Below are 19,104 nucleotides of genomic sequence, written 5' to 3'. Positions count from 1 at the left end.
AGTGTCTGTTTATTGAGACTTCTTGGAGGTATAGCCGTCCATCAGCAATATACCATGTCTATCAGGAAGCAAGGTAAGACCCAAGTGCAGACTGCAGTAGCCCCGGTGTCAGGGGCTCTTAATCTAGTCCATTAAATAACACAATGCCCCAATATCACCTGTTTGTAATGAACACGATGGGAGACAGAGAGCTGATTTTCAAGCGCAGGGAGTGCTATAATATATTGTCCTCATAGACGGCAGGATGACGATATAGATTGTAATTTGTGCCGAGAAAATGAATGGAATGAAATGGATTGCTATCAATGAGCTCAATTGTATGAGAACAGGACGTAAGCACAAGGGATGAGGCAGTAAACAGTTACATCGATTCTCAGAAGGCCTACAGTCTATCTAAATGAACAGATGTGACACACGGTCTGAACCCGACAGACAGTAAGATGTACAGGGCGGTAATTCCTATTGTTTACATCCGTAAGACTAACTGCTATGAATGGTGAAGGCCGCTGCAGTTCAAGATGGATGTTGTGTTACATATTGCTCTGACTGCTTTCATTGCATTTCCAATACGTTGGGTTTTTCTTATAGAGATTGCTCAAGAGGCCTATGACATCAGCGGGTACACCTAATGCTCTTGGGGCAAACATGATAGGATCTTACACAATACCGCCAACACTTCATGTCAGTTTGACAGCTGTTCTGATGACAACTTTGGCCCGAGACCTCTCAAGCAGTATCAATTGAGCGATTTTGAGCTCAAGAGTAATGAAAAACTCAAGGTGTGGTCTTTTCATACGGCGGTGTGGTCATTTAGGCAGGTTTTTGAGGGTTACGCCGTGCTAATCCACTTTAGTTCCATCTCTAGCCTCACCTCCAATTTCCAAGGCTCTACTCTGTGAACCTAAATTGAATCATCCCGACGGTCGAACTTCAATCATCTTCATCATAGGAAAATAACTGGCCAATTTGCATTCATAACATGACGAACGGGGTCCATCGACTAGGCGACTGGCACCGTGTTTCCAGTGTGTGTATAATCAGTTTAGCCTAGTGTTGCCATCCACATGGTTTCTCATGGCCGGGGCTAATGGGCTATGTGCTATCTGGCAGACCTTATCTCGGGAACAAAATGTATCGTAATTACTGCCACTGCGGCCGCACGGCGTTCACCCCTCGCTTTTAATAAAGCCGCGGCAGAAAGCGAGCTGCACTCGCCATTTCTAAAGATTTCAGGCAGTCGGATCAGTCCATCACGCAGGACTGCAGAGAACACGAGGCGGGAGTCAGATCATAGCGAAGGTTGCCACAACTACCTTTTCACCCTTTGTGTCACTTTCTGGTTCTCTGTGCCAAGGTCGAAATGTAGGCAATGCTGTTGAGGGAGGTAAAGTTACAACTAGAAGCCTCTGTAGTGGGGGAACCAACGCTTCAAACACTTCGATAAGGGCTTTGTGGATACGGTGTCTTGACATTCTTCAGATTAAACCATCAAGGCTAACTGGTATTACCTGGTCAAAGTCTTGCAGAGTCCTGCTCTTTGAACAAGCTCAACAAGCTCACCTAATGATGCTTAACCACGCGAATCAACCAAACGAAGAACCCATATGGGGGGGGGGAATAAATATGTATCACAGAACACAACACAATACAATCTGTCTCATGGTAGGCCAAAAAGACCCCAACACGCCACGCCTCCAAGTCTTCTAATTGGCTGCTGCAGCTACAATGTATTTTGTCAAAATACATTTTTATTGTACTTGACACATACCAAAAGCAATTACTACAAAAATGATATAGATCTTATCTTACACCGCACACGCTGTTCAAAATTAAAATACATCCAACCCCGAAATGCTCTCAATGCCCTCAGGGTGCTCCCGGAACCTTCATTCATATAGAGCCAACATATTAAGGAACTGACAGTACAAAATTGCGCCGGAGAAGAAGGCAGATGTTTTACGTGCCCCCATCCGATTTTGTTTCTTTGTTTGTTCATTTGCGTTGTTTGTAAATAAATAAAAATGACTTATTTTGTAAATAATGTTGCCGCTACCGTCTTATGACCGAAAATAACTTCTGGACATCAGGACTGTGATTACTCAGCACGGACTGGCAGAATCGCCGGAGGGCGGGCTGCCTTCTGAGAATTCGTAGGCGATCGAATAAATCCCCACTTCCTTCCATTCTGCTAGCAAACGTGCAATCTCTGTTGTATTTGATGCATGTGACTAATAAGATTTTATTTGATCTGTGTCTCTTTGTTTTCTTCCTACCTCCACTGCACTCACCTCTGAGCTTTCTCTGCTAAGCCTAGCATCCTTTTCCACAGCACTGGCACCAGAAGACCAGGGGACCACACTGCCTGTGCTGGGCCCAGCAATATCCTAGTTGTGAATGAATAAACACATTTATTAGATTATGAAGATAGACTACTGAATGAATACCTAATAGATGACCATTGGCGCATGAAAGCCTAGCTACTTATATTGCAAATATAAATGCCTGGCTGTCATACATAATGGTTAATTAGTATTACATATAGGTAAAATATAATAATATAAAATATAAATAAATTGGCGTTACATGTGTCTCTCTCTATCACTCTTTCGCTCTCTGTGTGTATGTGTTTTCTCCCAACGCCCACTACACTTGACTGCCGCAGCCTAGCATCACTGGGACAGGAAGACCAGGGGACCACACTGCATGTACTGGGCCCAACAACCCCCTAGGGTAACACTTTATTTTAAAGGCATTTACAAACCCTTTACTCACCATTTTGTAAATTTTAGTAAGATAGTTATTCACACACACATACATGCATATATATATATATATATATATATATATATATATATATATATATACACTGCTCAAAAAAATAAAGGGAACACTTAAACAACACAATGTAACTCCAAGTCAATCACACTTCTGTGAAATCAAACTGTCCACTTAGGAAGCAACACTGATTGACAATACATTTCACATGCTGTTGTGCAAATGGAATAGACAACAGGTGGAAATTATAGGCAATTAGCAAGACACCCCCAATAAAGGAGTGGTTCTGCAGGTGATAACCACAGACCACTTCTCAGTTCCTATGCTTCCTGGCTGATGTTTTGGTCACTTTTGAATGCTGGCGGTGCTTTCACTCTAGTGGTAGCATGAGATGGAGTCTACAACCCACACAAGTGGCTCAGGTAGTGCAGCTCATCCAGGATGGCACATCAATGTGAGCTGTGGCAAGAAGGTTTGCTGTGTCTGTCAGCGTAGTGTCCAGAGCATGGAGGCGCTACCAGGAGACAGGCCAGTACATCAGGAGACGTGGAGGAGGCCGAAGGAGGGCAACAACCAAGCAGGAGGACCGCTACCTTCGCCTTTGTGCAAGGAGGAGCACTGCCAGAGCCCTGAAAAATGACCTCCAGCAGGCCACAAATGTGCATGTGTCTGCTCAAACGGTCAGAAACAGACTCCATGAGGGTGGTATGGGGGCCCGAAATCCACAGGTGGGGGTTGTGCTTACAGCCCAACACCGTGCAGGACGTTTGGCATTTGCCAAAGAACACCAAGATTGGCAAATTCGCCACTGGCGCCCTGTGCTCTTCACAGATGAAAACAGGTTCACACTGAGCACATGTGACAGACGTGACAGTCTGGAGACACCGTTGAGAACGTTCTGCTGCCTGCAACATCCTCCAGCATGACCGGTTTGGCGGTGGGTCAGTCAGGGTGTGATGTGGCATTTCTTTGGGGGGGCCGCACAGCCCTCCATGTGCTCGCCAGAGGTAGTCTGACTGCCATTAGGTACTGAGATGAGATCCTCAGACCCCTTGTGAGACCATATGCTTGTGCGGATGGCCCTGGGTTCCTCCTAATCCAAGACGATGCTAGACCTCATGTGGCTGGAGTGTTGTAGCAGTTCCTGCAAGAGGAAGGCATTGATGCTATGGACTGGCCCGCCCGTTCCCCAAACCTGAATCCAATAGAGCACATCTGGGACATCATGTCTTGCTCCATCCAGTCTCACATTGCACCAGAGACTGTCCAGGAGTTGGCAGATGCTTTATTCCAGGTTTGGGAGGAGATCCCTCAGGAGACCATCCGCCACCTCATCGGGAGCATGCCCAGGCATTGTAGGGAGGTCATACAGGCACGTGGATTCCACACACACTACTGAGCCTCATTTTGACTTGTTTTAAGGACATTACATCAAAGTTGGATCAGCCTGTAGTGTGGTTTTCCACTTTAATTTTGAGTGTGACTCCAAATCCAGACCTCCATGGGTTGATAAATTTGATTTCCATTGATAATTTTTGTGTGATTTTGTTGTCAGCACATTCAACTATGTAAACAAAAAAGTATTTAATACAAATATTTCAGTCATTCAGATCTAGGATGTGTTATTTTAGTGTTCCCTTTATTTTTTTGAGCAGTGTAGTATTTGGTAGCATTGCCTTTAAATTGTTTAACTTGGGTCAAACGTGTCGGGTAGCCTTCCACAAGCTTCCCACAATAAGTTGGGGGAATTTTGGCCCATTCCTCCTGACAGAGCTGGTGTAACTGAGTCAGGTTTGTAAGGCCTCCTTGCTCGCACACACTTTTTCAGTTCTAAGGTCAGGGCTTTGTGATGGCCACTCCAATACCTTGACTTTGTTGTCCTTAAGCCATTTTGCCACAACTTTGGAAGTATGCTTGGGGTCATTGTCCATTTGGAAGACTAATTTGCAACCAAACTTTAACTTCCTGACTGATGTCTTGAGACGTTGCTTCAATATATCCAGATAATTTTCAATTGCTCATGATGCCATCTATTTTGTGAATTCCACCAGTCCCTCCTGCAACAAAGAACCCCCACAACATGATGCTGCCACCCCCGTGCTTCACAGTTGGGATGGTGATTTTCGGCTTGCAAGCCTCCCCCTTTTTCCTCCAAACATAACGATGTTCGATATGGCCAAACAGTTATATTTGTGCTTCATCAGACCAGAGGACATTTCTCCAAAAAGTACCATCTTTGTCCCCATGTGCAGTTGCAAACCGAAGTCTGGCTTTTTAATGGCGGTTTTGGAGCAGTGGCTTCTTCCTTGCTGAGCGGCCTTTCAGGTTATGTCGATATAGGACTAGTTTTACTGTGGATATAGATACGTTTGTACCTGTTTCCTCCAGCATCTTCACAATGTCCTTTGCTGTTGTTCTGGGATTGATTTGCATTTTTCACACCAAAGTGCGTTAATCTCTAGGAGACAGAACGCGTCTCCTTCCTGAGCGGTATGATGGCTGTGTGGTCCCAGCGTGTTTATACTTGCGTACTATTGTTTGTACAGATGAACGTGGTACCTTCAGGCATTTGGAAATTGCTCGCAAGGATGAACCAGACTTGTGGAGGTCTACAATTTTTTTTCTGAGGTCTTGGCTCATTTCTTTTGATTTTCCTATGATGTCAAGCAAAGAGGCACTGAGTTTGAAGTTAGGCCTTGAAATACATCCACATGTACACTTCCAATAGGCTAATTGACATCATTTGAGTCAATCAGAAGCTTCTAAAGCCATGACATCATTTTATGGAATTTTCCAAGTTGTTTAAAGGCACAGTCAACTTAGTGTATGTAAACTTCTGACCCACTGGAATTGTGATACAGTGAATTATAAGTGAAATAATCGATCTGTAAACAATTGTTGGAAAAATTACTTGTGTCATGCACAAAGTAGATGTCCTAACTGACGTACCAAAACTATAGTTTGTTTACAAGAAATTTGTGGAGTGGTTGAAAAACAAGTTTTAATGACTCCAACATAAGTGAATGTAAACTTCCAACTTCAACTGTACAATTATGTATTTTTTTCCCCTAATAAAATATGGTCTGGCCCCTCTGCAGTATGCAGAAGGCCGATCCACCCATGAAGTGCGTTCCTGTACCTCCCCAGGTCACCCCACTCTCTCGCTCACTTTTTGTTCCTGTACCTCCTCAGGTCACCCCACTCTCTCGTTCACTTTTTGTTCCTGTACCTCCCCAGGTCACCCCACTCTCTCGCTCACTTTTTGTTCCGGCACCTCCCCAGGTCACCCCACTCTCTCGCTCACTTTTTGTTCCTGTACCTCCCCAGGTCACCCCACTCTCACTCACTTTTTGTTCCTGTACCTCCCCAGGTCACCCCACTCTCTCGCTCACTTTTTGTTCCTGTACCTCCCCAGGTCACCCCACTCTCTCGCTCACTTTTTGTTCCTGTACCTCCCCAGGTCACCCCACTCTCTCGCTCACTTTTTGTTCCTGTACCTCCCCAGGTCACCCCACTCTCTCGCTCACTTTTTGTTCCTGTACCTCCCCAGGTCACCCCACTCTCTCGCTCACTTTTTGTTCCTGTACCTCCCCAGGTCACCCCACTCTCGCTCACTTTTTGTTCCTGTACCTCCCCAGGTCACCCCACTCTCGCTCACTTTTTGTTCCTGTACCTCCCCAGGTCACCCCACTCTCTCGCTCACTTTTTGTTCCTGTACCTCCCCAGGTCACCCCACTCTCTCTCTCACTTTTTGTTCCTGTACCTCCCCAGGTCACCCCACTCTCTCGCTCACTTTTTGTTCCTGTTCCTCCCCAGGTCACCCCACTCTCTCGCTCACTTTTTGTTCCGGCACCTCCCAATTTACAAATTAAGCACTGAACACGAGTTGTGTAGACTCTAGCTAACCACCATATTGACTGAAATATCCAAGCCATGCCAGCCATATATCATGAGTTAGAAGATAATGAATTTTAGGCTATATTTTGAAGTTATTATTTAAGAGCATTGAAGGTAAATCACAATCAGTAAAAACAAATATTGAGCGAGCTAGCTAGCAGATTTACATAAATGATCAATGATCAGCTGACAGACTACCCTCTTTTCCCGATGACAATGTTTTTAAGAGGACACTAGCTTGCTTACAATATGTGATGAGTGTGTTGTTGCAGAAATAAATAGGCCTGTGCTAAAAAAAATTACGAATTTTCGCGACATAGGTAGTTAGTATTTTTAGCAACATTTTCTCTCAGCTGCCAAGATGATGGTGTCAAATGTTCTTGCCCAGGACCCAGACAGAATTCAGCTACACAGATCACAGATTCATGTCAACTGGAGAATTCAATTATTGGCCCGAATGCAAAGAAAATGTTTGCGCTTCAAATCAATTGACATTACCATATTCATGTTTAATTACTAGCAGCTTTGCATTAGCCACAGGCCAAATGAAGACGACCTGACAGCTTTGCATGTTTTAACCACATTCCTGCTTGTAAATGTTGACGTCCACAAACAGGTCTTGGACTCTCCATTTTTGCCAGATGGGTATTTATCATGTACTTGTCCATGTTAGATGAAAGCCATATTGTCATGTGTATGATATTAGGTGAATACAACATCTCTGACAGACATTTATTAGAATATCATTGGCCAGATAGACAGTTCAAAGCAGGTCAGTGTGTTTTAAACTTGATCTTACCTTTGGCTTTGGTTTAAAATGATGTGCCAAGAGCATTGAGATCACCAGAGAGGCATATGGTCGATAGCACAACACGCAACTGTGATACGGAACCGAAATCACCTTTCCACAATGGCGTCTATTGAATTGGGAGTGATACCTGATGGGATTCCTTTCATTACCTTCTCCTCGGTCCTCACCCGGGCTACACAGCATTGGGCCTGACACCTCATTCATCTGGAACGGTTCAGGAGGCTGCTTGAGGACAGCTCCCAAGAATCAACTCTTAAATGAAACCTAGTGTCCTTCCTTAAAGCTGCCACAGTGTTTACAGTCATATAAAAGAAACAGAAGGATCTCGGATCATGCCCGATGACAATTGAAGAAGGCGACAAACAGGAACAGGCAACCGTTTCAAAGCCTTGTAATTGCAGAAGAGACTCCAGCCTCCGCTCTCCCTACAGTGGCTCTAATGAATGGAAGATACACAGCACATAGGCTACATAACAAGAAGTGTGCTCGTGGCAAGGCCCCGGGATTTCCACTCCAGCTTAGCAGAGGTTGTTACCGCACTGCCCTCCCTCCATATGGTTCCAGTAAATTGTAGGCGTGATACACAGAACCACTAAATCAATAGCATTGTGTGCCTCTCCCGGATTCGTGCCCTTGACGTGGGTAGGTAATGTTCTCTTACTATTGATGCTCTCTACCTGGCCGCCTCCACCAAGGGTCTGTGGGGGGGCATAAATCTGGCTGATTTTTCTGGACCTAGGGCGAATATTGGAGGAAGAGACGTTTATAATAAAATGGTATCATACCATGTTATAGATCATAGTGTATTGTAGGTTTGTAGCTGAAGTGGAGATTCGGTAATGTCATGTGTACCCTTTTACGGGCCTAGCAGCCAAATGGAAATAGCAGGCATTTGCACCGTGATAACTAGGTTTTCCGTTGCCGAAAAGTGTCTTGAAGTGTCACCTCGAGTTCAGAAAAGTAGCGGCTTAAAATACAAGACATTTTATGGGGACATCGTGCTTAATCCAACCAATCAAAATAGCAGGATCTAGCAAAATCCCACTTGTCCACACTCCAGTGAAGTTACTTTTGACGACCTTGGCGGCCAATTTATATGGCAAGGCCTTGGGGCTGTCTGTAATATTCACATGCGATTAAAGCTGAGATCTGCGATAGGTGAAACGGAGCCACTGGCACGTCTGTTGTTGTTTTTGTGTTGAGAAAATGAGCATCCAGCGTTATACCAACAACAAATAATAACACTAGTACATACTCTGCTGTCTATCACACATGCAATGATGTGCAATCATTGTTGTTTGCACCTCCTATGACGTCGAGCTTTAAGGAATGAAACAGATTTCGCAAAACAAACTAATTAGAAGGTAGATTCAATTAGCCTCGCTTCTCTTATCCAAGGGGGAATTGAGCGATGTTGTGTATAATACCACTGGCTGCTAATGACTTAGCTACAGTTAACTGCCAAAATAAGGGAAACACTTGAGTAAATGAAGGATACAAAGTGTATTGAAAGCAGGTGCTTCCATCACAGTTGTGATTACGGAGTTAATTGAGCAATTAACATCCCATCATGCTTAGGGTCATGTATAGAAAATGCTGGGGCAGGCCATTATTTTGGCTACCATGGCTCTGCCCCCATAGGATGACAATTCCCCCCCATCCGCAGGGCACGAGTGGTCACTGAATGACTTGATGAGCCTGGAAATGATGTAAACCATATGCCATGGCCGTCTGTTACCACATCTCAACCCAATTGAGCCCATGGGAGATTCTGGAGCGACGCCTGAGACAGTGTTTTCCGCCATCATCAACAAATCACCACATGATGGAATTTCTCAGGGAAGACTGGTGTGGCATCCCTCCTCTATGCGAAGGTGAATTGAAGCTGTTCTGGCTCGTGGTGGCCCATTGCCCTCTTAAGACACTTTATGTTAGTGTTTCTTATATTTCTTGGGTTAAAAAATAACAACAGAATAACTCAGAACTCTGGATCCAGCTGTCATGAAAAATTCACCAAATTATCCAGATATTGAGTGAGCGAGTCACTGCTTGGTTATTAAACCGCGAGACCATTCCGTTGTGCACTATTACCAGTAGGCTATATTACCCCTCAGTGTTTGCCTTATGGAGGGTCCCACACAGACCCCACCGGGATAGAATGTTGATTATTCCAACTGCAATTTTCTTCTTTGCAGTCAGCCATCTGCCTGGGTTGTATAGGGAGAGGGAGAAAGTGAGAGGGAGGGAGGGAGAGTGAAAGACAAAAAGCAAGAGATAGGGAGAGCAAGGGAGAGAGATTTGTGTCCATTACACGTGGCCAGAATCTTCCACGGAAATGATATGAGAACTTAGTGAAGTGGCCACCTAACTACCACTGAGAGTCAACCACCACCCACTGGCATTTTTTTTCTTTCATTATCCCTCGATGATTGAGCACTGTAAAAGCAAGGCAGTATTGCGATTTCTAATGAGGTAAATGGAAAGAGACTTTTTCATTGATAATTTTAGATGATGCGTGTCATTTTAGACTGGGTGTACTGTATCTTTGAGAGGAAGTGTTAGAGGCATTTTACTTCTTTTTTCTTTTAAACTGACATTTAAAGCTGCAATATCTAACTTTTTGAGTGACCTGACCAAATTCACATAGAAATTATACTTGTAGATCTGTCATTCTAATTGAAAGCAAGTCTAAGAAGCTGTAGCTCTATTCTATGTGCCCTATTTCTATGCTTCCTGTTCTTAAGTTTAGTGTTTGTCACATAAGCTGAAATTAGGCAACCTATTATAATTTTTTTGCATGCAGGAAAGGCCTGACAATGTCTTTATATTGAACCTTTAAAAAAGGGTGTGTTTCCCAAATGTTCTAGATATTTCTCATTCGTTCACCAATTATCCTTATTTTGCACATGCAGAGCTCACCTAATGGTGGGTCATTTAAATGATGTGTTTTGACAGGAAGTAATCACAGGCCCGCTGTTAGTATAGCTATGGGGCTTGTATGTGCTAAATAATTATAACTTGAGAACATTCACGGAATAGAAAGCCTTTTTAAATTTGAAATATATGATAAATATTTTTTTCTCAGTAAAATGCTCTTTTAAATTAGTGTTTCTGGGCACACAGTATGTCCCAGTACTGTCGTAACAACACATGTATTACACGTGAATGTCTAGTGTCCTCAGTAACAGGAAGAAGAAATTTACTCACAAACCCATGTAATGCAATCTCAGTGTTTTGTCTCCTCCGATTCCGCAAATACTTTCATAATTGAATGTTTAATCATCCTTAAAATCCAATGTTTACATGTACGTTATGTTTACTGCAGTCATGAGTTCAATTTGCCATCCGATATGCCATATTAGGAAAGGAAATGTCAGCACTGTTGGCATCAGATTACTTCTGAACTTACATTTTTTTGCACTGGTTTGTTATTATTTCTAAATAGGCCAGTGGGAGACCGAAATGGATGGAAAGGATATCGCCGACTGAGAAAACACTGCTTCTTATCACTACAGTAGCAGAGACACTTTCAACCATGCTTGAACCATGCTGAAACCACTACAAACAATAATGGCTGAGAATTGAGCACAAATTGAGCATATTTCTGGGACTTCTATATTCAGAGCCTGGGATTTCCCCGTAGACTTGTCTCCCCATGTATTCCAAAAGAATGCATTCATTCAGAAGCGTGGCAATGTTACTTACAGTGTTATCTACTGGGAGTATAGGTAAGGGCAACAACAGGAGAAGAACATTTGCACAATTTAGTATTAAATAAAGAAGTAGTCAGATACAATAGGCTAATTGAAAAGTTGCGCAAGGGAGAGTAGGCGTGTGAATTTAGTTGAAAGCCATAGTTCAGTACATTCACCCTGTCGGAGTATGGAAATAACAGTGTCAAATTCCACCTTGTCCATCCTGTCCCAATGTCATTATTGTCTGTATAATTGTGACCATAAAGGCCATGATGTCCATTATATACTGTCAAAACAATGCCTTTATCAGGAACAACTTTTTTTTTTAAATAACATGGCTGTCCATTTAAAGACTGTTATACACAGTAAATACCAGATGTGTAAGATGGTTACTCTTCTATAAAAAAAACGTTAAACTAATATAATATGTTTAATAATAATATGTCTAATAAAAATGACTATCAACACAAACGTGACATTTCCCACAATGCTTTTTTTTTTTTTCCATGAACAGTGATACTGATAGTGGGACATGATTTAAGCCTTCCATATTCCGCAGTCATGTCAATGAGCCTCTCTGTGTGTCTGTGGCCGTTTTTACGATGCCATCCAGATGGTGAAGGGGACGAGCAGGGTGGGTACTGTGTTGAGCAGCGTTACGGAGCCCAGGTATAACACGGTGCCCGTTCCACACAGAGCTGTGAGGTAGGCGTTCATCCTGCTGCAGATGATCTTCCTCACTGTCAAACAGAACTGCAGGAGAGAGGATGAAACAAGAGTAAGTATCCTTTACAGATTATTTTAAATCCACAAGATGAATGAAAGCTTGTGAGTGTTTTAACACTCAAAATCATATTATATTAACGTTGAGTGAAAAAGAGGAGTGCTCTTTGCCTTTATCTTTGAAAGCCCTTGTCTTTGTTTGATTGAATTGGGGCCTCTGATATTCTAATGGTTAATCGTTATTGTCAATTTTATTTATTTATTCATCCACATCTATTTGTAACCATTGAGATGCAAATCTCCTTTTAAAGGAGCTCTGGCCAAGAGGCAAATTACAATGAAGATACAGCAATTTATGAAACAGCATGACGTGTCTTAATTTGACAGAACATTGTGATTCAACCATAAATACAGTACCTCTATTTAATAAAGTACTGTGTAACAGTGGTACCCATCCAGGGGTACTAGGACCTACTGATTTATATTACATTAAAGTGGCAAACTGTGACTCAAACAACAGCCGTGGTTACCCCTCCACTGTTTCAGTAAACAACCACAGCCAAACAGCCACACATGAGCGGCAGGTATCCTAGTGGTTAGAGCGTTGGACTAGTAACCGGAAGGTTGCAAGATCAAATCCCCGAGCTGACAAGGTAAAAATCTGTCGTTCTGCACCTGAACAAGGATAGTTAACCCACTGTTCCTAGGCCATCATTGAAAATAAGAATTTGTTCTTAACTGACTTGCCTAGTTAAATAAAGGTTTAAAAAATGAGGGTCTTTAATGCATTAACACTAGATGGTGCTGCTCACCAGTGCACTACAGTCCAACTCAACAAGTCTGTGACTTGTCCCAATTCTCCACACTTCTCACAAAGCGTGCACTTTCACACTTCCTCTCATGGATTCAACCAAGGTTAGTAACTACCTACTTGCACCAATCAGATGCTTTTGAATCCATGACGGAGAGTGTGCAAGTGCACACTTTTGGAGAAGGGTAGAGAATCACTCTTTGAGTGCACCTTTCATTGGCCTAAAAGCAATCTATCCCCCTGACCTTTTCAGAGTAATGTACACCCTTTCAACTGCTCTCATCTTGCAGTACTTTGCATCAGTCTGCAGTATTCCCACATTGATTGGCTATCGTCTGTGCTAGGGGTGACCACAGCATGTCTAGACTAGACGTTGGTACCAGCACGCCTGTGTCGTGTTCAGATAGAAATGCCATGATTAGAGCTTACCCGATTCCTTACTTACATGCCAGAGAGGTTTCATGTCTGTTCTACCCAATATATTTCTGAGTGTTCCACAACACTGCCCTGCTGAACTCAGACCAGGGCCCGTATTCCTAAGAGTGACTAGGTGTGTTGCTCTATTACCAGCTTTGACTTTTAGATTATAATGCATGGATAACAGGGATCTAATTATAGAGTAGAACTCCTAGTCTGATATGCCTTATAAATATGGGGCCTGATGACACTCACTCATTTTGTGCTCTCGAGATTTTGAGGAGCTTGTCCATGAATCATGACCCTTTGAACCGGGCGTTTTACTGCTGGGCTGGAACAAATGAGCCCCCTCTAGTGTATGCCAACTGCCATCATCTGAACTAAGTTTCTAAATTACTCCTAAGTAGGCCGATATATACAAGAGACGTTGTAAATCCATTCTCGAAAAACAAAGGAGTTGAGCAACTAAGCCGCTATTTGACCATAGTTTCCCCACATAATCAGTCGACGTCAGTGTGAAACAGCACTTTCACTTGGAAGACCAAATCATAACTGACGGTTGAAGAAAGGTTTCATCCTAATAATTTCCCTTATATGTATGTTTCCGCTTATTAACTTTGGCATGTGAGGTGACTGAGGTCAACTTCACGACAACACTTTATTTTCCCGTAATCTGTGTCCGTTCCATCAAATTCATTGAAATACCTGCCATATTTCCCACGCAACCCACGTGCTCAAACTCTTTTCTTTCATAAAATATCTCTCCCGTGTGACCTTTTTGAGCCTATGACATAGGTGACTGGATAAATAGAGGCACTTTTGTGGCTAAAATGTACCAAAAGGGGCATTTCCCGAAAAGGCTGGAGAGACTATATGCTCTGTGCTAAAGCTGATTCCTTCCAATAAATGTTTAGTGTGTAGCCTAACGCTCTAACAGCAAAGCTATGTACTAATGCAAGTCATTGAGCAATACGTTTATGTTGTTTTTGCATCCCCGACGTATTTATCGGCAGGGATTCACTTTAATATGTCTCAGTAGGTTCTTCACTCAATAATATATAAATAGTGTTACGAAACTTTGTCTGACCGTAATTTGAACCAGCAATAACTCTTGACTTGCCGGGTTAAATTTAAAAAAACTCCTCCCAATTGGTTCATTGCCCTGAGCATTATGTAACACCAAGTGTACTATTGGCTCATGGTTCACAATGTTATTCCTACAGTCTCAACTAAAGCATTGTTTTCTTAACATCTCCTTCACTACCCCCAGCTATCCCCTGGAGGGGGTGTCACGTGATGGCTTCCACTCTGAGAAGTTTGCAGTGACTGATCTTAGTCGCCCGGGAAATCACCATCGATTTTCCGATCACATGCTACCCCCAAAACGTGTAAGAACAGTGTGCTCTGACAAAGGAGAACCCCATACTCCACCTGGTAGGTCTGGTAGCTGATGGCCATGCCATAGCGACAGTACATGACGAAGTGTTCACAGTTGTACCACAGCAAACTGTAGGTCATGGAGCCCATGAGCTTCTCTGCCCTCCTGGCCACCTCGTCCCCCTCCAGGGGGGGCTGGCTGCACAGCTTGTCCATGTGGTTGACCAGGATCTCCGAGCCATACGCGAAATCCGCCAACGAGTCCACCCTGACGCTCGCCGACTTGGCGATCACCCCTAGAATCAGCCGGTTGTTGGTCACCATCTTGCCGATGGCAGCCTTGTTCTTGGTGAATACCGGAAGGATGTCCGGGATGAAGTGGGCCACCCGGTTGTTGCCCAGGTAGATGCCGAAATGGGTGAAGAGAGTTCTAGGAACTTCCAAAAGGTCGCCACGTTTGTACAAGGACAGGTCATACTTAGAGTCTTTGTCCTTGTCCTCTTCATCCACTTTGGAAGCAATGAAGAAGAGGCTGAGGAGTTGGAGGAAGGTAATCATGGTGGCAGAACTATATTCAACGGTTCGACACCTGGCCGTTTTATCGGGGCTAAGGGTCTGGGAGGAGCCAAGCACGTGGGATTAGAGGTTTCGCAACTTTGCAGTGCAATTTCGACAGAAATAAAGGAGCTTTCTGCTAATCGTGTGGTTTTGAGGGCGGCTTAATTTCACAACCGAGGGTTTAATCGGGGGAAGTGTTCTGGCTATGTGGCTGTCATTGGCAAATCAGAAAAACAAATCCCCAGTTTAGAAGGTCATAAATATTTTATAGCCTGAATAAACAGTCAGGTTGAGCCGTACAATCCTGACTCACTCTTGATATGTCTGGAACTGTGAATATGGTACAATAGAAAGAAAATAATAAAGTATAGTCATTACTAAGAAATACTACCCAGATAATGTGTTTATTTTATGAGTGTGGCTCTTGCGTAAATCTACTTTAAATGATTAAGTATTTGGGTTTGGAAATACTATAAGGATGTATTGGGGATTTTATGCGGCCAATATTCCATCAATAACATGATCATTTGAAAATGCTGTGGGTGGTATTGACAGAGATGCAATGTGAGTATTAAGATGCACTGTGATTGCATGTACCTAACTGTATTGAAAAATACAGTCAATTATTTAAATTGTTCTTGAAACCAGACCAAAACAAACCACATGATGACCTCCAATATCTTTATTAACATTTCTTATATTTACAATGTATTTGATGGAAAACAAAATGAATTGCTCTCAAAACACATTCGTAAAAGTGTTGTATTAATCAGCGTAGTACTCTTAGAGTTTCAAACTGAATGTATCTATATAAAAAAAATTAGACCAGAGTATCATTATTGAAGAAATGAAATTATTTACAGATTAGACGACATTGACTTACACAGTAAGATTTAAAAAGTAGAAAATGTGCCTTGGCCAATTTTTTTTGGGGGGGGGGGGGGGGGGGGGTAGGGATGATACTTCGGTCACAGAGGGATCATATGGCCTTTATAAAGGCTTTATAATGCCTTAATGGCCTACATACAATACAGTAAGTGTTGACATGAACACTCAAATGTAAATTGCTAGGCCTACAACCACATTGCCCTCTGTTTTCTTTTGGCTGGCCAGTATCAAATCAAAAGTAGCTCTTGCTGTAACAATGGCCTATTATATGATATGGCACTTTAGGCCTATACCAAAGGCGTATGAGTTGGGAGGTGCCAAGTAATGTCACCACAAGGACCAATGAAAAGACACGATCCTAAATAGTTTCCATTGAAATGTCCATCGGGAGTGTTTGAAGGTTTGAACTTTGGCCTCTCAGCCGGCCATCCACAGAGTGAAGGAGATGAGGGTTGTGGGTAATGTAGTTGAAGGTGCGAGGCCAAAGCAGACGATGTAGATCATTCCCAGGAGAACGCTGAGAAAGACACTCCTCTGGTCTTGGATGATGGATTTCAGGCACTCACAAAACTGCATAGAAAGGAGATAAATAATGCAATTAATAAACATGTATGTATAGGACTTTTATGAACAATTCATTTTTAGGCATATTCAATTTCTTTATGTTACAAGTCTAAACTTTTATGAAATATGGAAGAAAAGAGAGAAGAAGACCTTGCATGAAACAACACCATAACAACAAACCAAAGCCCAAATATATGTATTTTCCATAACACTGAATAAATCACAATGTTTCTGAATATAGTTTCCTATTATATTAACCATGGCATAATGTAATTTCAAATGGGGATGCATTATCATGAATATAAATAGAAAATATGGGATTGGAAATGTCAAAGGTTGATGATGCTGTTCCCAATAAGTAATACAACCAGGTCTAACCTAAATCAACAATTCAATACATTTGTGATGGTATTAATGTAAATGCAAATCTCTGAAAACATTATCTATGCCATAATCTAAAGATAACAGTCCTCACTGGGATACTGGTTATGCAGAGGCAAAATATTTTAAGAAGGCACTGCATTTATCTCCTGTAGCGTAAAAGTTAAGGGGCCAGACTTATGCACAACGTAATTGTGAAAATTAAATAAATAAATGAAATAATGCAAGGAAAATGAATGACCATTTCCGTTTGCTGACTTTTCGCGGAACCGTATCTGCAGTATGTAACAAAATGTTCACAGTTATTCCATAGTAAACTGTAAGGGATGGCGCCGACGAGTTGTTCTGCCCTCTCAGCAACCTCTTCATTTGGGAACGGTTGTTGCGCCTTGCATTTTCTATCCATATGATTCACCAATATGTTTGAGCCATACACAAAGTCCTCCAAAGTGTCCACGCGCACCGTGGCACACTTGTACAAGCAACCCATGATGAGTCTCTTATTTGTGATAACTGTTTTGATGATCATCTTATCGTTGGTTAGCACGGGCATGATATCCGGGATCAGGTGAGCGACTTTGTTGTCACCCAAGTAGATACCGAAGTGCGTGAACAAAGTTCTCGGCACCTCCAAAAGGTCCCCTCTCTGGAGAGACAACGGCGCGTGACTGTGCATCGTGCGCTCTTTGCATCCCGCCTCATTGCGTTTCCTATCCGTCCATTTAAACTCGAAAAGTTTGAAGTTGGAGAGAAGGGATAGCTTCTCGACGAGAAATGTCAACGAGTCGAACATGTTGAAAGTTCCTGTCCAAAGTTTTCTGAGAGTTGTCTGGAAGTGGGTTTATATGCGTAAGTGCACTAGGAGGGGACAGTGCAGCTCGAAGGTAAACCCCGAAGACACGATTGGCCACAAAGGACATTGCTATGGTATTTTTGGCACGTATGTCTTTTTCCTTTAGTCTACATAATTTGGTATATTGTTTACTATACTTTTAATAATTTGTTTACGCTGAAGATGTACGTTGATTTGCGTAATTTAAATTCACAACCATTACATTTGTAGGATATACAAATTATAATTACAGGCTCATTGGAATCATATTGAACGAATAAATTAGATATTTTTATTTACAATTTTATAATCAAAAAGGCAGATTTATCAAATAAAAAAAATATGACCTTGTGCCCAGAATCTTGAAGTTTTTCCTTTATTTTTCCTTTATTTTTCTTTTTTTTCCTGTATTATATACAGTAGGCCCTATGGGACAATCAATACAACATTTTGAAGAGCACCTTGTCTGGCCTATTAGGCCTGTACTGTCTTTTAATCGAATCTACCTCAGAATACAACAACTGTAAAGATCCCTAAGTAAAGGTCGAGAGCCATAGCAAGCCATTTTTAACTCATTTACAGTATCTCCCGGTACAGTATCCCCAACATGTTAGCCTCTCCCATCCCATTCATTGCCAATGACCTGGAGTAAAATGGTTGACTTTTGTTTGTACTGTAGTCGGTCTTGGTTTGTGAAATGTGAGATTCTCTAATTAGGCTATTTAGTTGATTGCTTTGCAGACCGTAGGCTTTTGGCCTGCTTTGCTGACTCATAGTGGCGGGTCTGTTAGGACTATCTCCAATCCAGGATCATTTAGCGTGAATATAAATATTGTATTCAGTGATCCAATTTAGCTACCTGACACTGGCATATGATAACAAAGTGGCATTCCATAGACCAGCAGATTACTTGATAAAATCCTACTGGCTCCACGTTCATCGTTTGGACATGAATAGCTCCTTTGGTGAAAGGAGTTCAACTCATTTGATATGTCTTTCAACATATACCAACCTGAATACATGGCTGTTCATTTCAGAGTATAGCAAAATAAGTGTGTGACCTATAACGCCTCAGGTTTTCAAGGTTAACTGGAATCTGGATGGATACAACTACGTCAAGTGTTTATTAAAAACTTGTGCCCCTTGACCCCAAGAAACGGAACGTCAAGTACAAACATCAAGCATTCCCTGTTAACATGTATAATATGTTAGTGTAAATGGGTCCATTCCTTAGCTAGCTCACTACCTAAAGAATGAGGTGATGGTAGCTGAAGTTGAACAGGAGAACTGGGTTTTATTGCCTTCAAAATAGAGGCTAACAGAGTTTTAAGATGGCTGCTTTGGGGGGCTATCGCTGTCAGTCCATATTCGGTCT

At 42.4% G+C, this 19,104-nt stretch overlaps 2 protein-coding genes across 2 annotated transcripts; both read right to left on the bottom strand.

Annotated features, from left to right (window-relative positions):
* Positions 1–10,520: 10,520 nt before the first annotated feature.
* On the bottom strand, positions 10,521–15,064 carry LOC110497454 (lecithin retinol acyltransferase-like). Its single transcript, XM_021573561.2, has 2 exons — positions 14,561–15,064; positions 10,521–11,931 (listed from the first exon to the last, which is right to left on the bottom strand). The coding sequence occupies exons 1-2, from the start codon at positions 15,062–15,064 to the stop codon at positions 11,776–11,778; spliced, it is 660 nt and encodes a 219-aa protein (XP_021429236.1). The 3' UTR covers positions 10,521–11,775.
* A 667-nt stretch (positions 15,065–15,731) lies between these two features.
* LOC110497453 (lecithin retinol acyltransferase) lies at positions 15,732–17,750 on the bottom strand. Its single transcript, XM_036954375.1, has 2 exons — positions 17,139–17,750; positions 15,732–16,522 (listed from the first exon to the last, which is right to left on the bottom strand). Exons 1-2 carry the CDS (start codon positions 17,688–17,690, stop codon positions 16,370–16,372), a joined length of 705 nt encoding a protein of 234 aa, XP_036810270.1. The 5' UTR covers positions 17,691–17,750; the 3' UTR covers positions 15,732–16,369.
* Between the last annotated feature and the right edge of the window lie 1,354 nt (positions 17,751–19,104).

This window comes from Oncorhynchus mykiss, chromosome 19, assembly GCF_013265735.2.
Source record: "Oncorhynchus mykiss isolate Arlee chromosome 19, USDA_OmykA_1.1, whole genome shotgun sequence".
NCBI classification, from domain to species: domain Eukaryota; kingdom Metazoa; phylum Chordata; class Actinopteri; order Salmoniformes; family Salmonidae; genus Oncorhynchus; species Oncorhynchus mykiss.
Note: the sequence above shows the minus strand (reverse complement) of the source record. Positions and strands in the feature narration are given on the sequence as shown.